This window comes from Chaetodon auriga, chromosome 24 (assembly GCF_051107435.1).
Source record: "Chaetodon auriga isolate fChaAug3 chromosome 24, fChaAug3.hap1, whole genome shotgun sequence".
In the NCBI taxonomy this organism is placed as follows: Eukaryota; Metazoa; Chordata; class Actinopteri; order Chaetodontiformes; family Chaetodontidae; genus Chaetodon; species Chaetodon auriga.
The window spans coordinates 6,276,099-6,296,926 of record NC_135097.1 but is presented as its reverse complement, the minus strand read 5'-3'; the positions used below and the strand labels follow the sequence as shown (position 1 = coordinate 6,296,926).

At 46.2% G+C, this 20,828-nt stretch overlaps 1 protein-coding gene across 2 annotated transcripts; it reads right to left on the bottom strand.

Moving 5' to 3' along the window:
• Nucleotides 1–10: 10 nt before the first annotated feature.
• On the bottom strand, nt 11–20,733 carry acin1b (apoptotic chromatin condensation inducer 1b). 2 transcript variants are annotated; one of them, XM_076725500.1, is made up of 17 exons: nt 20,567–20,733; nt 19,017–19,082; nt 18,573–18,684; nt 18,156–18,223; nt 16,474–17,862; nt 16,081–16,163; nt 11,215–11,335; nt 6,180–6,225; nt 4,990–5,135; nt 4,342–4,488; nt 4,047–4,218; nt 3,704–3,849; nt 2,957–3,064; nt 2,382–2,489; nt 1,783–2,152; nt 1,549–1,646; nt 11–1,463 (listed from the first exon to the last, which is right to left on the bottom strand). In XM_076725500.1, exons 1-17 carry the CDS (start codon nt 20,699–20,701, stop codon nt 1,143–1,145), a joined length of 3,636 nt encoding a protein of 1,211 aa, XP_076581615.1. In that variant the 5' UTR covers nt 20,702–20,733; the 3' UTR covers nt 11–1,142. The 2 variants fall into 2 exon arrangements, with proteins under 2 accessions (XP_076581615.1, XP_076581616.1); XM_076725501.1 differs by having other exon boundaries at nt 16,474–17,859.
• Nucleotides 20,734–20,828: the final 95 nt, after the last annotated feature.

The following is a 20,828-nucleotide window of genomic DNA, read 5'->3' as shown; positions in this document are numbered from 1 at the left end:
GCAGACAAGCTGGTAACCAATTTAAATTTATTCACTTTTTTTTAAACTCTCGGTACATTCAGCACTTGCAGAGGGAGAAAAAGCAACCAAGTAACTGTTTCAAATTAAACGTAAAATTTAAGATTAAAACTCGTAACTACTCCTCTATTAGAAGGTAAACTTCCTATTTGTGCCTCCTCTTAAATAAACAGTATACATGATTGAAGGGTCAGAGGAGGGACTTTCCAAACGGACACGTCAGTGCAGGGAAGGTTGGCTTCTCTCCGCTGGACAAGAATTTCATTTCACCGTCTCCAAAACATCCAGTGAAGATGAACTTGCATGTGCTCGTCCTCCCGCATCACCACAACACAAAATCGCGCCTCCTCCCATCGCACGCTTCTCTAGGCTACAGTGTTGAGACTTCGGTACCGGTTGTGTCTTCGTGGGAGATGAAGGTTATTACTCACACAAACATGACCTGCTGCGGCGCGCAACAACCCTCCGAGGCTGGAAAAGAAAATGAACGTGATACATAAAAACAAAACACAACGATTTCCCTCCCTTTGATAAAGACAGGCTGTAGATTTACTCGTGTATATGAATATAAAAAAAAAAAAAAACTCAGTGCTGAACGGCAGAACACTAAAACTGATCCTAGAAAATATTTGAAGGTCAGGGATCTATTTTGGACTGGTTTTATTACAGGGCGCTGAGGAGGAAGGAACTGTGCACCCGCAGAACTAAAATAAAGAGGCGGGCTCCCAAACCTCAGTGGGACAAAATGCTGAGGCGAGCCAAAAAAACCACCACCCTTCTCGGCTTCTTTTCTTCAGCTGAGGAGAATTAACTGCACGACACGGAGACGAGGAGCGGCGCTGCTCTCTGCAGAGGGAGGGGACTGACTTCTGGAAGACAGAGAGAGGACAGAGGAGCGGGGGACAGATGAACCAGGTGGATGGAGTGTGTGGAAGACAAACGCTGGCGTCGAAGTGGACGAAATGAAGCACGGTGGGGGGGTGGGGGTGGGGTGTGGTAGCGAGGAACAGACACAAGTCCTGAACTTGAGGCAAGACTTCCTGTCTGCAGTGTCCTGCGCTAAGCCGCATCCCCTTCTCTCTCTCTCTCTCTCGATCCCTCTCTCTCAGCTTTCCCTGCAGCCCTCAGCGGCGCCTATCTCTGGGGTTGCTACGGCTATGAGAGCGACGTCCGCCGCCGGCGCCTGCTGACGGTCGCCTGGGCCGGTGGCCGCTGTCCCTCTTCTTGTCCGCCTCTCTGTCGCGGCCGCGGTCTCTTTCTCTGTCTCCGTCGGCCGCACGCCCGGCCGCTCCGGCGCTCACCGCCACGCCGCCATCCTTCTCCCGGCCCTTCAGCCTCTCCTTCCTCTCCTGCTCGCGCTTCTTGTCCTCCTCCTCCTTCTGTTCCTTGTGCCTTCGCTCGCGCTCCTTTTGCCGCTCCGTGCGGTCCAAAAGCCTCTGCACTGCCTGGTGGACACAAAACACCGTTCAGTTAGAGGAAATGAAGTCTCAACCGCTCAGTGAGAGGAGGACGCATGAATGGAAGACCAACCTGCTCCTCAGTGTGGGGAAGCCAGTATATACACGGAGCTGCTTTGGTCTTGAGGAACAAGTCGTCCAGTAGCTTGGCTGGAGGCTCATCTCCTTTCTCTGTCCAGTAGAAAGCACAAGTGGGTGATTTCTTTCAAACTGTGGAACACAACTCAACCTGTGTGTGTGAAGATGTGCAAAATACACACTTCAACACAAAAAGTTTAAGTATAACAACAATAAAAGTGTGCGTTACCCTTCTTATCTGTCTTCCTCTCCTTGCTCTTGGCCCTCTCCTTCCTCCTCCGCTCTCTCTCTCTGGATCGAGACCGCGGTTCATCTTCTCCCGGCCTTGCAAATTCCCGGATCTTATCCCGGTCCCATTCCCGCTCGCCGCGGGCTCGTTCCCGGCGCTCCATCGCTCTCTCCCGCTCAGCCCACAGGTCCCGCACTCCTCCCATGGCCCGTTCCCGCTCGCGGTCGCGCTCTCTGTCCCGGTCGCGCTCTCTTTCTCGGTCCCTGTCTCGCTCGGGCATCAGGGGGGGCAGTCGGTTCTGAGGAGGACCTGGCTGGGCCGCATGGTCCTTCTCTGCTTCTGGCTTCAGGACACCTTTGTGGAAGTCCAGCTGGAGGAAAGAAATAAAGTAAGAGACAAATGTGAGGATGTTTATGGACGAACTAATTATAAACTAATAACAAAAAGCATCATTTACGATTAAACCTGACAGCTTTGTATTAATGTAGTAATCTGAAACGCCTGGGACTACTTTCCCAGTTAGCAGTAAGCAAACACAGTGGAGGATGTGATACTGTCTGCAGTTTTGTAAAAAAAAAAAAAAAAACCTGGATCTTTACCTCCTCCTGCTCACAGAAGTCCACGCTGAGGACCTTGGGATTGCTCAGAGGCCATTTGACCCTGTGGAGGGCGGCTCTGGTGGCCACCGCCTCCTCTGTCGTGGCGTACTACGAGGACAGGAGGACAAGAGGAAAGTTATCAAGCTGACGACGGTCCTTTTAAAGTGTCATCACAGGGGAAAAAACAAAGACTGCTGCAGGAACAGATGGATGACCCTCAGAGGTTTTGGTTTGACATGATCACATACTTCCTGAGATCAAATAAATCTTCCTGAAAAAACTTTGTTTCCTCAGGCCGTTTATATCAGTTTCAGCAGCAGAGTCCAGAGAAAAAGTCCAGCTCTCACCTACGCTCAGGTACTGTGTGGTGGGAGATGAGTGTGCTCTATAACAATACCAAACAATGGTTAAAAATAGCTGCTGAAACACGCTTCAAACGAGGCACTTTTGGCGGCGGATTTGACAGCTGACAAATTCCACAAGCAGCTGGTTAACACTTGGAGCTAAAGCAGCCTGGTGGACACAAAGCTTCCTCTCTTGACGCAGCATGATCATAAAAATGTGTTGGCACTCACTGTGACGAAGCAGTGGGACTTGATCTTGTCGATCCAGAAGCCCTCTTCCACCATGCTGCCCGTCCTGTTCAGCAGCTCTTTGAGTTGGCCCAGGGTGAAGGGTCGTACCTGTGAGACAACAAAGCAGCGCGGTTTAATCGCGGCCATTTTCAGTCGCGGCGCATCAGCTCATGAAAAGCAAAACATGAGAGTGTATCAAATTTAGGCGCGTCCTAAAATGGCCACAGCTCAGAGGATGAGCCCTTTGAGCTTTGGACACAACATGGTTTGTCCTCTGGCACCTCCCTCAGGCGAAAGTCCACATGTTTTTAAAGAAAATCAAAGTACATTTTTAAAACCATCCGTTTTCGAAATGATGACGAGCATCACCGACACATAACAGAGCTGCGAACGTTCAGTCCTTTGTGAGATTAGTGAGGCTGGGTGGCATTGGAAATGTGGTGGTCTTTGATCCATGTGCAACTGTAAGTCTTGTTTCTATGACGCAAGTAAGAAAAAATCTGCAAATGCTAGTCATTAACTGTGTAATGTCTAGTCTTGTCACAGTGTGTTTAGTCATGCAGTGTGCCCCTAACTTAAGGTGATGTTTGACTACAGCCATAATACCTGGGTAAGTGTTCCTGGCTCTAATTATGGGAATGATGGAGATGCGGTAATGTGCCTCGTTCATGTAAAACTCGCAGGGGAACATTTGGAAAACGCAGGATTTTTCTGTACAACCATCTTGTAATGTAGTTACAAACTCACCAGGTTGGTCACGTGGATGATATTTGAGAGCTTGCCGTGAGGCGGCGAGGGCTGCCTGGTGGTGCGTACGGGGTCATCGATGGTGATGGACACGCCAGACTTCTGTTGACTTATGGAGCGACGCACCAGACTGTCGCTGGGGGTGACTGAGGGAAAGGCGATGAAGAGGTGAGAAGAGTGAGTGAGATGGGTTTTCAGAAAAAACACACACGAAACAGAAATGTCTGTAATCAAGAGAGAAGGATGAAGTACTGCCAGAGGGCCGGTGGAAGAGAGAAGGCAGCAAATAGATTTGTAACCAATAATCTGCAGCAATTAAAACCCACAGACTTTTACAGTTTACCTTTCGCTGCCTCCCCATCCAGCTTGACACACGTCTGTGTTTCCGAGGCTTCCTCAGAAACGCTGTTCTTCCTTTTGTCTCTGGAAGTCCTGCGCTGTTTGTCTTTCTCTGTTTTCTCCACCTCTTCCTCCTCGTTCGTCTGTCCATTTTCCTGGCTGTCGCTGGGGACGACCTGGGGAGGAATTACAGGTGCACAGACGTTCATGTGAGCAGGGACAAAAGAGCCATTTCTCAAGATTTGTTCTTGTTATTTAATGAGTGTTAACAGGATGTGATGGGGTTCGCCTCTTCTGACCTGTGTGACGGTGCGTCGGATCTTGAGGCCTTTGTCCTGGTCGCCCTGGCCAGCGTCCAGACTCTCCTCGTCCCCGGACAGTTGCAGCTCCTCTGGGTGCAGCTCCACCACCGCCTCCTGGTTCACTTTGATGTCTGGGATCAAAGACTGAAGGACAGAGACAAATGATGGAGAGAAATACTTTAATATTTGAACATGTGTCAGCTGATACACAGCAACAGATAAGCACTGGTTTGGAGTTTAACTCATGTCGGAGCATTTGATTATTTTAATGAAATCCCCAAATTGCTAGTAGCTCACTTACGATATTTTGAAACTTATCACATTTCACAGCTGAGTTTCAAAACATTAACACGGAGCTGGAGGGAAATCTGATGATTTGTAACCAAACCAGCAGTTATCAGAGTGAGACCATACATTTTAAAAGCTGAGTGTAGCAACATGATTTGTTTCACTTGATGAAAACATGGTTGAAACTAAAATTACCGTAAAGGGTCGAACTTCTGTCATTTCAGATGCTTTCTGGCATGAAATAATGAGCAGATGTTGGCATACAGCCCCAAAAATAAGTGAATCATTGCATCTATTTGCCACATTTTCCCACGCCGGCATGGACACCTGGTCCTGGTGCCTGTTCCGTGTCAGTACCTTCAGTGAGTCAGTGGTGATGCTGATGGATGGTTTCTTCGCGGTGACTGATGTGCTCGAGCCCCACCGCCTCTTCCTCCCCGCTGCACTTCCTGTCTCGGCCTCCCCTGCTCCTCCCTCTGTGCTGGCTGGAGACGTCTTAGTGCCTGCAGAGGAGCCAATAAACAGCAGCTTAGCGTTGAGAAGAGAGAAAATGCACTCCTGGATGGATGAGTTGCTTTCGGCTGCACAGAACTTCAGTGACAAGTTACTGCAAGCTCACGGGCTAAAAGCAGAGATAATTGCTTAAATGCTTTAACCCAAATAATTTTGCCAAGGGTGGCGGTGACTAATTAAAGTTTATAAAGAGATTATGAATGGAGCTGAGAGATTAAATAATTTTAGAAACTTTTTTTCATGATTTAATTTCATATTCTACATGTTTTTACATGCAGTAAGTAAAATTTAAACATTCATGTATGAAAAATAAGAGGAACTGTGCAGGAGATGAATCCTCGTGCTGTAGCTTAAGGCATTGTGGAAGAAACCACCACATTTAATTAAAGTGTTTGGTTTGAATATCACTTTTAGTCGGTGTTTCCACAACACTGCGCTACCAAAGCATTTTGGTGTGAAAGGTAACACTGGTGTAACTTTTCTTTTTTTTCTTGTCCATCAACATCAAGTCTGCAGAGAGCGTGAATACATTTTCTTCTGGTGCAGTCAGACAGGCTTGTGGTTTGTTTTATGGACGTTTTACTCCCATCCGTTCCGTAGTTTTCCCTTACAAGATTTTATTGCACAGAATTGACTTTTGCTGTCTCGGCTCATGTAAATACACGACGAACAAAAGTGTAGAAGGAACTGCTACCTGCCAACTGAACTCAGGAACTGTCTTCCAGATTTTAAATGTAAAACAAGCCTTTGGTTTGAGACTGTTACAAGCAGGCAGTCTACAATTAATTAAATGATTCCACAATACGACCTCCAGTCGACACCTGGAGGTCATGCAGAATTAATTGCACTGTGGCTCTGAACTCTACATGTCCAGCACGGCAGTCACGCGGTTCTCTTCTCACAACGGCTGCACAAAGTCACTACCTGTGTGCATCTGCACATGGGTTTAAACGCTAAGAGCAGGGTGTTATCTTTTTAAGTCCTGTTCCACTTGTTTCCTCATGTAGGACAAACGATGAGACTGGCATACTCACTGGTCAGGGATATCTTGCGAGCAGCAAAAGCCTTAGGTGTGGTGCTCTGGAAAAAGAGAGAGACAGAAAGAACATACAGAAACCCCAGGGGTGCAGGGCGAGATGAGAACCAAGAGTCCAGACCTAAACAGGCAACAACAGAGAAGAGGTGAAACAGGAAAAGTGGAGGAGGGGCAGGGGCGGGGGGTTAAAGTAACAGAGACCTGGAGGCTCCAATTGTACCACATTATGGAGAAGGTTCTTGGTCGATACAGAGAGACTCCAGACACATTTCTGCCTTCCACCTCTGCTCAAAGACACTGACATTAATCACTATGCTCCCCTTGTGTGTCTGTGTGTGTGTGAGGCAGACACTTAAGGACAAGGCAAGTACATGATGTGCATTAGGACACGAGTAGGCCTGTGTGAAACTCAAACTAGGTCGTATCTTAGTGCAGTATATTAGTGCAAGATAATGTCCATTAGAGGACTGAGAATAGAGGGAAAAGGAGACTAACAAAGTGTCTGTCAGTGTGTCTGAGTGTGTCTGTCACTTTACAAGACTCACGTCTCATTTGGACTGGATGTAAGTTCTCAGAGGAGGTGGGGTTATTTAAATATTACCTGCTCTGATTAGTGACTTTAAAGCGGCCTATAGTGCATATGTCTTCCCAACACAGTGATTACTGCAGACCTAATTACTTCCTGTTTTTAGCAAATTCATCCTTCCATGATTTAAATCCCAACTGAGTTGCTGAGTTTCATGAGTACACAGCGTGACAACTGCAAAATGAAACAAGGATTTTGCTGACCTAACAGTCGACTCTCACAGCGAAGCAAAAAGTAAAGATTATAAACATTATTAGAATACAAAAGCTCATCAAATGTGAGGCTGTAATATTACGTAACAGCTGGACTCATCTGATGTGTGGAGATGGACATTTATTTAAAACTGGTGCACATATCAGCCCCTTTTGGTCGTGTAATATTAGCTCAATGATTACCAACAAATAATCTAAATTAATACTAAAAACCATGCTAAGACCACCAGTGATCACATGGTTTTCCTGCTGCATGTCACTGCTGATTACAGACCCAGCTCATGCACTCATGTAATGTTAAAAACATGGCATATAGTCAAGTATCATAGCCGACTAACACAATTGTATGTTGTTAGTTAGTGATAATGAGTTCTGTGGAGCAGAGGTGGAAAACCAAGTGCTGAAGACTCAAAGATCTGTCAGAATCTGTGCTGCAGTTTAAATTCACCTTGAACATTGACCATATTTAAAAACACACAGCTGTTGACCAACAGTGTGAATGAGAACTATGATGAACGCTGTCATCTTAGTGTCACAGTATCAAATTAAAACTGCAGTACAATGACAATTTGGACTAAACGATGAAGAAGGAAAGAATTCATTCCTCTTATTTACAAAAAAATCTGGAGGAAAGAGATTTTTTCTTAACACTTAATCCTTATTAAAAAAAAATATATACATTTTAAATAGAGGAATAATCAACAAGTCATTTCCTGGTACCATTTGACACCTGATTCCTTACTGGCTCGACTACGGCCCAACCTCACGACAGTGTGTACTGTATCTAGGCAACAAGGATCCAATCAGAGAAGGCAGAGGAGTGAGGGCGGGGCTCGGTTTGAGTGTGCAGATTAGCCACCGAGCAGGAACTGATCACTGGATTGGACTTTTTTCTTGAACGGGGCTGGGGAGGACTTTTCTCGATCGACTGCTGCTCACAGAGTCACGTGTCAGTCTTTTGGGGAGCTGGGCGTTTCAAAGCGCCTCGTGACGGATTCTGACGGGGCGTGGGGCGGATGTATGCTTTCTTAGAGTCCACGTTCTGTGAGGTACATCTGACACGTGATAAAAATCCATTTTGTGATGCATGAATGTATTGTCTTTAACCGTCATAGTCCATGTCCATGTTCTCCAATATACTGTCCTGAGAGCCTCTCTGGCAGTTGGGGGGTATCTGAAATGTCAAAGTGATAACAGGTTGTCCTGACAAGTATTTGCTGCCCAAGTGATTCGAGTTCCTGTTTTTAGAAGTTCATGAGGTGTCCACAGCCAGAGGGTTTGCTGCACAGTTTCTGAGTTTGTTGTGCAAACTGGCAGCACAGGCAGATTGGCTTTTCACCGGGATATAGAGGGACAAAAGTAATCCAGAAGTATGTGTCTTTGTGAAATTATAATCCAGAGAAGTAGTCAAAACGAGAGTTGATGGACATCATCTTGAGTATATCTGCTGGCATGAATGTCTCTGCACTCACATGAAGTCATACGAGATGCCAGGTTGTGGGTTTAGCGAAGAGATGGATGAGGAGATAAACAGGAGCAACAGCTGCAGTTGTCCATCTGCCAGGTCCACAGCAGAGGCAGGATATCATGACATCCTGGCAAAACATCCAGTGAGTCACACTGTAGTTCACCGACTGTGCGGCTGCAGATGAAGGGAGGGGATGATTTGTTGAGTATATCCAGCTCTGTGTGGGTGATCGATGTCACAGCGCACCCAGAAAAATTCCTGGTGCATAATGTGGTTCAGATTACCTGTCCTTGGCTTTATGTCCTTTGAAAGTCTCTGTTACTGAGGAACTGGTGCAGAGTTCAGGAGAGCAGTTCTCTTATGAACGGCGATGTCGAGCATGGCACCAGACGTTAAGTGCACTGTCTGATAATGCACAGCTGAATAATGGAAGTCACTTTTAAAAGGCCGTCATGCCAAGGCAGAGGAAGATGTCAGCCTGACAAGCTCAACCAATAATAGTGTTGCAGATTTTTCAAAGTGCTTGTACAAGTCCATATCATCATGTCACATACAGGTCTCATCCATGAAAAGAGTCTCATAATCATCACTTCCAAGCAGATTGTTTCAGTTTCCAACAGTGATTGTACAAGCCCTGATCACTGTATAGGTTACTGCAGGGGTTGTCAGTTCATTGTCATAACTCCACCCCACAAGCAGGGGGCAGTGTAGGGTTGAAGGTAGAGGTAGAAACAAAACTGGAGAGTTTGAGAGTTTTGTCTTTTCTCTGAGCTGCACTTTGCGTTTGCAGGACCAGCGCATAGATGGCGACACTCTGACACTGCACTTGTCCTCAAAATGGTAGATGGGAAAGGCGGGGAGAGGGGAAGGTGACACCCTCTCCTTCCCTTATCCCATCATTCATCAGCACCGCACAGTGCAGTACAGTCCAGTCTGGTCCAGATCAGCGAGCGGGCTTCCAGCCCCTGAGGCTGGGTTTCCATGACAACTGTGTGCGGCTGCAGTTACCATGGCTGCCACTGCCGTCGGTGGTAGTCTGATGCGAGCTCCAGTTCCTTCTGGCTCAGCACGTCACTGCAGGGCTACAGGGGAGGCCTTGAAGGCTCAGGCTCAGGCTTTACTCAGTGCCGTGGGGTTGAAGACTCTGGGCCTAATTCAGGTACCAGCGGCGCACTTGGGCTTAGCGGGACAGGAGTTGTAGGAGGAGTAGGAGGAGGAGTGGAGGAGGTGTTGGTGGTGGTGGTGGTGGTGTTGGTGGTGGTGGTGGTGGTGGTAGTAGTAGTAGTAGTACGCAGCAGGTACCATTAGGGGCAATGGAAGAGGCATGGGCACCTTCATAACAAAGCAATCAATGGGGTTTTAAACAGCAATCACACCATAAATATATATAGTGAGAGAGAAGCGTTCATGATGGGATACAAAGATATAGGATGGAAAGTAAGGGGACAAAGGGGGCAAGAGAGACAGTGAGAGAGTGAATGAGAGAGAGAGAGAGAGAGAGAGAGAGAGAGAGAGAGAGAGAGAGAGAGAGAGTGTGAGAGGAGCAAGCGAGAGAGCAGAGAGAGCGAAAACAGGGTGAAAGAAACAGCAGAAACAAGCCCTGATGCATCTCTACACACACTGTCAGGGTCCATTACTCATGCAAACCCAAGAGGGAAACAACACACACATACACACAGTACAAAAAAGATAATAACTTCAATAGCATAGCAGCTCACCAGCAAATCTAAATTATGTACTCTAGATATGAAAGTCAAGAGCTCGAAGCCTAAAATGTAACGTATGACTGTGGGCATCGTCCGATGCAGCTCTGCAGCTTGTTTCAAGGCTGAAGGCCAAATCTGACAGTAAAATGAGCTCCAGCAACTTTCTATATGGAATAATTGTATGAAAATGTATCTAGAAATTGACAGCTTCTTCAAATTAAAAGAATAAAACTGCTTGTGTTCGCATAAAATGCAGTGCTCTGGTCCCACGACTCACCACATGCAAGAACTTGAGCCGAGTAAGGCAGACCAGTCACTGTGAACCACAAGGGGTTAAGGCCCTTACAGACACAATGCGATTTGAGCTGCGCTCGCCGCTGGCTTCAGTGGTGCTGTTGTCGCGTTGTGTCTAAAAGGGCCTTTAAACAACAATCAATAATCGGCGTGGTGTGTCAAGGCCCTGAAGTAATGTTTCTCTGTCTCGCTTCCTCACTCACAAACACATACACCCATGCAAAGACAGTGAAATGAGAAGCATGTACTTTCTGCAGCATAATTAAGCACACTATTACCATCACAACTTGCATTCCAGCAGCATCAACACTTAACATCCTTCTACACGGACCAGACAGACAAGGTGTGTGTGTGTGTGTGTGTGTGTGTGTGTGTGTGTGTGTGAGAGAGAGAGATCATCTATGTGAATGAGCTGGTTATGAAATATTAGTTGCATTAAACACAGATGGAAGGATTAGTTCATTTCTGTTTAACCAAGGACTCAACTCCAACTCAACCCCTGTTTGTCCACCTATGAGCATTTGTAGAAACCTCCAACTGAGCAATCTGCAGATCATTTAAGAGGTTTAAAGGGTCTGGAAACTGTATACAGAGTCCGAATTGAAATGATAAAATCTCAACAGGAGCCAAACGGTGGGGTGGTGTTGGTTTTAAGTGATTATCTTTACTTGTTCTGCTGACTACACATGCTTTTATATGAATGAGGATGCAATTTAGTGAGGGACAGAGCAAAGACCTGAGCACCCTCACCCTCCCAGTGACCTTACCTCCTCCAAGTGGCCCTCACTGTTCTCTGGCTCAGCCCCGGAGGGCGGCTGCTGGGCCATGGAGCTCTCCGAGTCTGGTTCCACCTCGGTCACGGCGGCTGCGCTGGGCTCAGACACCTCCCTGCAGGAGGAAGAGGTTGGGTTGAGGAGGGAAGGGTGAGCGGGTGGGAGAAAATAGGATTCCATGGTAAAGACTGTCTAAGAGCTCAAGGTCAATCCTGGTCAGTAAGAGCGTCTGGTCTTACCAATTCTCACCAGGTGATAAGCTTGTTATCTTTGCCTGCCCTTGTGTTACCTTTGTTAAATTCACCTCAGATGCTTCCTCTGAATTACAACGTGGCAGTTGACATTTCAAATTATGAATCACAGCGTAATTCATGAAAGTAAAGTGGTTATCTTTGTTTATGGTTGCTGGATCAAAGTCAAGCTCCGACTCATTGGTCTGACTGGGTCAGTGAATCTCAATTCTGAGGTTTTGATGCTTTCCCTTTGACCACTGACATAATAAATGGATCAATTTAGGTTCTGGAGTGCTGCTCAGACAAAACAAGCAATATCATGACATCACCCAGACGTTTGGGACACTAAAAGGAATTTTTCACTTTCATCTGGCCTTTTATAGATCAAACAATCGAGAAAACAATCAGCAGATTACAGAGTAAAGATAATCCTTAGTTGCAGCTCTAATCGAAGGCAATCCGGACAAAACGATGTGGCAGACAAGGCAGAGGAAGACACCGGGAAGAGTCAGAGGAAGGGTACGTGGGGCGGTGATCTGGGTGACTCTGGCTATAAATAACTCACAAGCTAACGGACACCCGGGGTCACAAACACCACAAACTCATAGTCCAAGACACACACTCACAGCTGACTCTGTGTGTGGTCTTCATCTGATCCGTGCCGGGTCATTATTTGAGGGGACACACACAGAAAACAAAAGAAAAACAGAAACCTCTAACTCAGCCTATAAAAGCCGTGCTTTGTAGTCACCATGAGTCAGACCTCACACAGTCAACTGCTTCTCCACACATTTTATTTTATCGCTGTTATCTAAGACAGAGCAAAACCAAGCAGATGTCATCATTATATTTTTAGCTACTCCCTCAACCTCCCCTACCAGCGTTATCAAAAGTCTCCTCTGCTGCCTCCATGTGATGACACAGACGCACAGTTAGCACCCTGTAGGTGGGAGAATCACATCCTCTAGCATCCCTTCCTCTATCACAGCACACATTCTCCTCTCATGATGATGATTTGCACTTCACAGTCAGCATTTCACTGGGAAAAGGGAATAAATTATCCATTTAAAACACTTCTCATGTTTGAATAGTATCATATAAAGACATGTTGGGTTGTGTTAGTCTTTCTCCTGTAGTTAATGTCTTCAAATATCCAAAACCATTCACTTGACTGTGATACAAGACAAAGACAAGCAGCAAATTCTTGAACTTCAGAAGGTGGAAATGCATTTGAAAAATACATTTTCTGTTGATCACCTAATCGCCTAATTGTTTAATCAATCAACTGTTGGAGTGATTAGTTGACTGACCTTCAAAATGAAGGTGGTAGACTGCTGATTTGACCCTCGGGAGAATCTTTCTGACTCAAATACTGAGTCACCTTTACCAAAAGTTACTTCTACAGCCAGGTGATGCAATATTTGTGTTGAATATAAATAAGAAAAAAAACCTTGCCCTTTACTTCTTTTTGAGACCGATAACAGTAAAAATATCTCTCAACCTTGATAACAGTTACTGGCACAGCCAGCTCAGGCCACCAAACCTGAGCTTTCCTCTTTCTCTATGACATGTAACATGGCTACTGGCAAAGTTTCTTTCAGGAGACCAGTAATGTTAGTCTCTGTACGACTGAAATCTAACCAGAGTGTTACGACAGCCTGTTCAACCTCCTTCTCTGGAGATTAGTCACTGGCAGGAGTGTAGGCAGGAGGACAGTATTCTCCCCTCCTCCGTGCCACACTGAATCTTCTCGCTTGCCCGAGGTGTGTGTGGCTCTTGGGAGAAGGCCAGAGACACACCTGCATAGGCTATAAAGGGAGACAGATGTCAACAGGAAATTACAGACCTTTAGGATCAGGAAAGGAGCAAAGGGCAGGTTGAGTTGACGCGATGGTCACTAAAAGAAGTGAGCGACTGTATGTCTACATGACGCTTGGCCTTTTCTTTTCATATAGCAGTCTTGAATCCCAATGACCCTGCATTTCGCACTGCTTTGTATTCATATGCCTTGGCTGTAATGAGGAAGCACACTGACGTACAGCTTGAACCTAAGGAACATCTGTGAACTGTACTGTAAAACTTCTCTAAAACATGCCAGAAAGTGACTTTAAGTGTGCTAAGACCTGACGCAGCAATTGCCATTGATGGTAGCTCAACAGAAGTACTCAAATCATGTCCTAATCAACAAACTGGACTCATAAAATTGATGAAAACAGCGTCACCAATCAAATCAGACATTCAGTCAACTCCCAGGGGACAAGAGTGAGAGCGCTGGTCCCAGCTGGGAGAATTATATCACACCATAAGGGCCCATTCACACTGACTGTACAGCTAACAGATGTCTGATTTAATGATCTCCCCTGACAACAGTGAGATCATTAACAGCTACAGCCAACACACAAACCCAATAATACAAATATAACCTTCTGTGTGCTAGACAACAACATGCATGTACAGTATGGCCATAATTGTGCCTCAGTGGACGACAAAATGAGGACCGAGATGCACATTTTGAAATAAAAATGTATATTCTGAAATATGGCTACCAGGCATGACAGAAAACACTGAGGTCAAGAGAAACCACCATCGGTACGAATCTCATCATCCCACCATGAGATATGAGCCCATCATTTATTAATCAGAGTGTTCCTTCAACGTGAAGCTATTTTAGGCACTGATCACAGAGAGGAGACCCCCTTCCCCCCTAAATATCTTCCCTGCTCCTTCACTCAACAAAAGGCTCTCAGCAGCGTCCCCACCCCCGGTCCTCCTCACATGGACGAACATGTAACACGCTCATAACCAGGCCAGCATGAACTGATGACATGGTATCTCACAGGCAGGAAGGCGCTGCAAGCTAACCACCATCATAATGTACAGCCGGGATCGCGGCGCGACACGACAGGCTGAGACCGGCTAATATACCCCCGTTGCTTTCTGGATGAGGGGTGTAAAAGTACAACCAGCAACCTGAAGCCGTGAGTCGCCCTCTGGCTCACTCTTACCCGTTTTTGTTGCCTTCGGACAGCATTATGGCCGGCCTTCAAAGCGAACCCTCGGGGATAAAAGATAACGCTGTGCCGCTAACGGTGGCTCCGGTCAGGCGTGGGCTGAAATCGGGGACCCGAAATAAAAAATCCGGTCGCGGTTATCTCTACTGCTATACAGCCGTGCACTGCGTCTGTATCAGGGATGCAATGCATGCACGACGGCCATGTTGGCTAGCGAGATCAGTGACAAGTCTACCGGACAGAGTGGGGAAAAAACTAGGCTATGTTCCGGTCAATGAATTCCAAAATAAAAGCCCAGTTATACGATCAAACGTAGCGCATTCCGAAATATCACCAAAATGTTTGATCGAGGAGCTGCGCGGAGTGAAAACACGCTCTCTACTGCTAGCAACAAAGGTAAAATTTATCATAAAGATAGCAGGAGAAGGCAACGAGGAAACGCAGTAAAGGACCCTTTTCTCAAGGAAAAAAAAAACCCAGCAGAAGTCACGCTGCTTGTGGGGCTGCCGCATTGAACGCCTGATAAGAAATGCACCGTGCTATAATTAGGAGCGACGAATGAGAAAGCGGCGGGGTGTGTTTACAACCTATTCAAGGTTTAAGAGCTCTTGGAGGCATGCTGTCACCTCTGTGACCAGTGTTTTAAATTAGAAGAGACATTTCTTATGCATTTCCACGCTGACAAATGTTACACATTTTCCCCCAAATCTCTTCCGTGACCAATCAGTTGATTCCACTCATAGCCAAGCAACAAGGTCATGAAGTGTTTTTTTTAACACTGCAAAGTTTAAGAGAAACTTAGTGCAATCAAAGTTAATAAAGCTCACAAACACAATGTACATCAGTTTATTCACTTAACTTCAGTGCAGATGTGGTCCCTTCTGTTGTAGTAATGGTAGCGGCAGTAAGAACTACATAATGTGATTAGCTGTATTAGCTGATATGCTACATGAAAAGATGGGTAAGTTTTAATAGATTTTAAGCCATGGTTCAGTGGGAATTGTTCTCTACATGCCTGCTGTTGCATGGTAATCTCTTATATTTAATATACCATTGGTCTTGTTCTTACCTCTGACCAAAGTGTGCAGGAACATGAACACACAGGTAAATAATGTAATCATTATCGTCACCATCCAAAGAATCCAGTGATTCAGCCTGTGTCATCTACATATTTCCATCATTGCATTTCATTTATCAGCTTCTCTAAGGGTGAAGGCCTGAAATGTGATGTTACGTGTTTGCAGTCCCGCTAGCAAAGTCAAAAGCAAAAATATAGATATCCAGAATGGGGAGAATATAGAAAGCACAGCTGAATGAAATGGAGAAAAAAGTAAAAACACTGCCCTGAATCTGAAACAACATTGTTGTAAAATATGACAGGATGCTACTAGAAAAATTCATCACATTACTGAACAGCACATGCAGCACATAAGTAACAGATAAAATAAATAACAAAAATGGCAGCAGCACGAGAGAGAGGGTGTTGCATGAGGGTGCAAATTAATAATGACGGTTTACTTTTGCTGGTGTAACCGTTCAGCTCCAGCAACACATCATTTAAAGATTTTGTTCCATTTGTGATTAAGGTTAACTGTATGTTCATGATGGTCACTGACCTTTTTGAAAGGTGTCGTTTCTCTGCCCCTTTACTCAGGTTCGTCTTTTTCTCATCTTCTGCTTCTTGTCCTTGGTCTGACTTCTGTGAAATCATTCCAAATAAAAACAATGAAGAAAGATTATTTAGGTTTAAAGTGCACAGAAATAAAAGCAAGTTTTCAATACACTACACACAGAAAGATAATAATAAGAACTGCAAACTTCAGCAAATCTGCAGTAAAGCATTGACATGAGCATGGCAAAGACACCACACCAGAAACGAGGCCCACTCAAGCACTCAGAGAGAGCCGAGTGTGATGCTGCATGGCATCAAATTCACCATCACTATAGCTCACAGGCCTCTATCAGTGCTGGAGCGAATGACTGACACCCACATCAGTTTGATCACTGACCTTCAGCTGCCTGGCGGGGCGAGTTTTATCCTGAGAGGAGGAGGAGGAGGATTGTGATGAGCGTGAAGAGGAGTCTGATTTGGAGTCAGAATCTGATGAGGAACCTGCATCTTGGGCCTCAGTCACAGCCATCTGTTTCTCTCTTCTCTTCTTCTCATCCTGAAGTTTTCGCTCTCTTTCTTTTTCCTCTTCCTGACGCTGTCTCTCTTTTTCTTGCTCCTCTTTCTGACGCAGTTTCTCCTCCTCCTCCAGCCGTTTCCTCTCCTTTTCCTTCTCTTCTTCAATGCGTTTCTTCTCTCTCTCCTGTTCTTGTAGCCTCCTTCTTTCTCGCTCCTGCTCCTGGTGCTGTTCTCTCTCCTTCTCCTCCTTCAGTCGTCTCCCTTCCTCCATCTCTCTGTTCTCCTGTAGCCTCTTTCTCTCCAGTTTCTGCAGTGGAGATTCACTGGAGCTGGCAGGCCCAGCAGTGGAGTGTGCAGTCTCTCTTGACAGATCTGCAGCTGAGGAGGCCCCCATTGCACTAAAAGCCCCCTCTGACTCCATTTTGTGCACAAGCAGAGAAAGGGGCCCTGGCCTGCGCTTCACAGGGGGCTCAGGACTGCTGGACCGAGAGCTTGAGTCAGAGTCTTGTCTCTGCATGGTGGGAGGAGGGAAATGCGCCATCCTTGGACCACGTGCAGCATCAGGACCCTCTCCATCGTGGTCATCTGTGTCTGGTGGGCTCTGCTTGGGAGTGTCAGGTAGGGGAAACAGGTCAGGGGGCGGAGAGGGAGGAGGAGTGGGGTGGCGCAGTTGCATTGGGGTGTGATGTGCCTGCGGGGGTGGGATGTGCTGCGGAGGCTGAAGCTTGCGTTTGGATCTTGCAACTGTTGATGGGACACTGGGGGGCATCTGCTGCGGCGGAGGTGCTCTGTTGCCCCTTCGTGCGCCGCCAGCACCGGGTCCCCAATCGTCGTCATCCTCGCTTTCGTCATCACCGCTGTCATCTTCATCATTGTCCTCATGGACGTGTCCTCCTGCTGAGACCCCGGCAGATCGACTGAGGTGGAGGACAGGATGAGCTGACCCTGGTTCACTTGGTGCAGTGCCCTCCTTCTCCTGGGCTCTGGGTACAGCAGGGGGCAACCCCTGACGGTCAGGCTGCCCCAGGACACGCACTGACAGGGAGGCTACGGCACGGGGAGGAGAGGGGGCTGGTGGCTCCTTGTGTCCTTGATGAAAGGTGGCTCGCTGCATCCGAGCCCCTGGAGCCTCAATGGACTGCTGGGGTTGGAGGGTAGGGCCAAGGCCAATGTTAGGGCCACATGCCATCATCCCATGACCCATCACTGAATCTCCACCTTTCTCCTCCGCCCTGGTCACTGAGGGCTGGGGGGCTATGGAGCAATGCTGCTGAGGAAGAATAATGGAGTTACTCTGAGAGAAGTCAAGACGACTACACCTGTTTTTAACATGTTTTCAGGCATTTACAAGCAAGGAAAACTCATTTCCAGACATATAATGATCCCTGTCATATTAAAACAGAAGAGTCTGAAATAATTTTGTGTTGTTTAAAAAACATCAGCTCGGGAAATGAAAAATAAGACTGTGGGCTGAACAATGTGCAGCAGCTTAGTGTGTCCTGCTCTGTAGGATAAATCCTTAGTTTTCCTCATGTGACTGCTCAGTGTGTGGAGCTGACTGACCTTGTCAGAGACATAGCTGTCATTGTCCTCTGAGTGATCTTCATCCTCCTCTGGCACTGCTGGACTTTCTGTCAGAGTGGGACACGAGGGAGGGGTTAAACGTCAGCACCATGTGAGCAGTATTAGTCATGATACACACCCAATGGTTCCCAACTAAGGACAACTTCTGAATGAATCAGGTTGAAAAACCAAATTCTCTCAGGTCTTTTTTTATAATCCATTATGGGAGATGCATGTAACACATTTGTGAGCATGTTCACACGAACACACATTAAGTTAGGTGAGTACAGATGTGTCAAAAACAGAGGTCGACAGGACTGCTTGAGGAAAAAGTGTGTGGGAGAGAAAGACACAGACTGTGTGCAGCATCTGATTTGTGATTGTGCGTGTGTTCATGTGAATGTTATCACATTATACCATCTGCCTCTTCATCTTGCTGGGCTTCTCTCTCCAGCCTCTGGCGAAGGAGCTCCTGCTGTTTGGCCAGGTACTGTTTTATGAAGCTATTCTGGCTCATCTCCTCGCCTATCTACAACACAGTAACATACACAAAAAAGCACTTTATCACAACTGTAATACCTCTGCACTACAACATTCACAGAGCCAAAGAGCAGTGGCTGTGTCCATGGTAAGCAGAGTCTTTAAAGTATTTCTCCAGTCTTTAAAGAAGCATTGCTAAAACAAAACTGACACAGCACACTGGACCTTACCACAAGTATTTGTGAAGAACTATTCATCTTAGCAGCGAATATTCTATGGGTTTGACACCATGCTAATAAAGTACAGGGCTTAGCTACATAATATGCTCAGACATATGTTGACAAAAGCCAAAGAAATGCATCTTTAAAATTCTCTTCATACCTGCGAGTTGGGCTGCAGCCCACTGTGAAAGGAGGACGACTTCTGAAGATTTTCCAGCATCAGAGCCTGCAGGGAGCAAGAAAGGGAAATTAAAGTTGTAACATAAATTTTTTGGTGGCAGCCTTAGTAAGTTGGCTGCCTTGGACATAAGTTTGTAATTTGTGTGGGAACTTCAAAAGGTGGTTTTGTTGCACTGATCACTTTGATAGCTCACTTCCCGGATATCAGACAGAATTGGATGACACATTTAAACATCTATGGGTTCACAAATTGTGCAAAGCATTTGAAAATGTCTACAAATAGTTCACTATATTAAAACTAAACCAGCTTTTGGACAATTTTAACAAAATGAACCTAGTGACAGTGTGTTACTGTTATCCGACAGTGCTACCAGTGCAGCCTCATTCACACACTGTTTTTTGAAGGCTCAGAGCAGCTGTATCCAGGAACAACGCAGGCCAGGATGTCTTTTGAATGTATGAAAATCACGCTGGTCTCGACTGTCCACCTACAGAAACTCGACAGAGGACTTCACAGTAAACGTACTATACCCAATAACTTCTCATCAGAATATATCCCTGTGTTTGGCTTGATACTTTGACCTGAGATATGATGTATAAGTTGACATGCATGCATTTCAAGGCTCAGCTATTGTACTGGTATGTTACCATCTCAGAGTATTATGATCTGTTTAGGGTCATAACTACCACTGAGGACACTGAGCTCACACCCTCCGTTTTTTTTGCTGGGAATTTTGGACTTGGGGGAGTCTAAATCAAGCAATATTTAGAGGTGGCCTGGTAATGATTGAGATGCAAGCCTTGCACATTCATTTTGGGAAAAGAAATGTACAAAAATTACAAGAAAACAGCTAGCTGAGTGAACGAAACGTTTAAAAACAGATAAAAAAATATATAAATATTTAGGATTTTTTTTTAAATGTCTGGTTAACATTCTCCTGGCAGGGGAGGGGGGGCTTAGACTCATGACCTCAGTAGTGTTTCTAAAATCATGGCTACGGCCCTGAAACCTATGGTTGTCCATGGGCTAAATGTCTTACGCAAAACAACAAGAGTGTAGATAATAAACAACTTGAAACCACCGTGCATAAATTACTCCCTAGTGAAGCTCGTAAAATTGTGTTTACATCGCGACGCGCGCCCCCGTAACCCCAATACACTCAGGCACCGCGCGCGGGCACGGCCATGTACTGTACACTATGTGCGGCTGTTCGCTTGCTTACACTCCGCTTAGGCCTCGACTTGACAGGTGCACAGTTCAACTGTGTGCAACACGGTGCGCGGCGAGGAGTTACGAATTCACTCCGAACTCGGTCGGTAGACGGTTTCGTTGAACTGTCAGTTACAAATAGCCGAGAACAAAAACTGTTGTTCGCGTGTAATAACGTGTGCTAGGCGGTTTATGTATTCCCGCTTCCGAGCCCACACACCGTTACGGCCTCTAACGTTACTGTTAACCCCCACCATCTCTCGTCTGCTGCTGAACTTAGCCAGACTCGACAGGCGCCCGTAACAAGAGCGAAAACTTACCCCTTTCAGTCGCTTAATGAGTGTGTTTTTCTGCCCGCTCTTTGGGAGGTTTCTTTGCTCGAGAGCAGTTTTCAAATCCGCAACTCGGAGCGATTGTAGAGGTTTTCCATCAAGCGTAATATCTTCGTCCGCCATTTTGCTCTCTCTGCTTGTCCAAACTCCAACAAGCGTCGCTACGGCTGCTGCTCGGCGTCACAGCTCGGCAGTTTCCGGAAAAGCTCGGTTTTTCCGAATCACATAACAGCACTTTGACAAATAGTTG